The sequence below is a fragment of the Apaloderma vittatum genome, unplaced genomic scaffold (genome assembly GCF_000703405.1).
Source record: "Apaloderma vittatum isolate BGI_N311 unplaced genomic scaffold, ASM70340v1 C11862010, whole genome shotgun sequence".
Taxonomy (NCBI): domain Eukaryota; kingdom Metazoa; phylum Chordata; class Aves; order Trogoniformes; family Trogonidae; genus Apaloderma; species Apaloderma vittatum.
Genome location: NW_009746358.1, coordinates 1 through 1,274, shown reverse-complemented (window position 1 = coordinate 1,274; position 1,274 = coordinate 1). Strand labels below are relative to the sequence as shown.

At 45.4% G+C, this 1,274-nt stretch overlaps 1 protein-coding gene across 1 annotated transcript; it reads left to right on the top strand.

Annotated features, from left to right (window-relative positions):
- Nucleotides 1-426: 426 nt before the first annotated feature.
- Nucleotides 427-1,098, top strand: RPA3 (replication protein A3, 14kDa; the record flags this gene model as incomplete). The annotated part of the gene is made up of 2 exons (XM_009877469.1): nucleotides 427-535; nucleotides 1,016-1,098. Coding segments are annotated over 2 exons (192 nt in total), but the record flags the coding sequence as incomplete, so codon positions are not given.
- Between the last annotated feature and the right edge of the window lie 176 nt (nucleotides 1,099-1,274).

Genomic DNA, 1,274 nt, shown 5'->3' with positions numbered 1-1,274 from the left:
TCAATCTGGAATACTGGAACTGCTGTCTGGCATGCAGGACACCTCCTTAGCTCTGTAAGAGTTCTAAAATTTACTCAGGTTTGAGTGCAGTGCATTAAAATCTGCATTCTTCTGCTCTCTGTGTCTTAGATTAGTCTCTGCTCAGTGCTGACACAGTTTTGTACACTTATAAACTGGTATCTTCTGTCTGATGCTTCTTCATTATTATTTTTTTGTGTGTGTCAGTACTGAATTGGCTGTTCTAAAATCTCCAAGTTGGAGTGGCTCAGGGCTCTTGTGGTTTTGGGGTGGGGAGAGGATAGGGATGTTCAGTAGGACTGAACAAGAATCCGTTGTCAGTTGTGGGGAGTTCCTGGCTTCAGGCTGGGCAGTAGAGACAGCTGCTAATTTAGTGATACTAATTCCACGTTTGGTATTTTTTTCTAGCTAGATGAAGAGATCTCGGGAGTTATTGAAGTAGTAGGAAGAGTAACAAATAAGGCAACCATCACGTGCATGTCATACGTCCAGTTCAGAGAAGACAAAAGTCCGTTTGGTAAGTAAGAATATACGTTATGACAAATTCATTTTGTGTTCTGAACTCTCTGTCGGTAAATACGAAGGGAGAGCCTGCTTATCTTCTCACATGGACAAGGCTCGTGCTGCCAGCTCTGGAGTAGAACGTAGAAAAGGAGAGTGTCACAGGCAAACATCTGTGCAAAATACACGGTTTGACTGTCAAAGTGTGGGGACCAGCCCAAAGCTGGAGCCAGCCCAGGTCACTGCCACGGTCTGATCATTCTCCTGACCACATGGTTCTTGCCTTGCACTGGCCTTGGGGTGACTGTGCCCGTAGCAGCCCTAAAAATCACCCTCCAGAAAGCAAGCACTGGCAGTGTGGCTGTCTTGGGAAGACCGGGGAGGATGAGGGGGCTGGGAGCACTCGGTTACGCTGCTTTGAAAGAGGCAGGGCTTTAACGCTGCTTGTGGGGAATTTAGCTTCTGCATCACCACCGTTGTCTTTGCCCTGTTTCAGATCTGGAACTCTACAATGAAGCACTAAAAATTATTCATGAATTCCCTGAATACTACCCCTTTGGTACTGGCAGGAACAACTGATTTTTCTTAGCAGATATTTCGAGCTTCCAAGGGGACAAGAGCACTGTAACTTTCTTGCCTGACAGCATGAGGAGTTGCATTTATTTCTAACAAACACCCTGACAAGATGCTGTTACATTTGCCGTGTATTGCCAGCGAAGACTGTCTTCTTTGAAAATGTGTTTATTCAGCAAGAA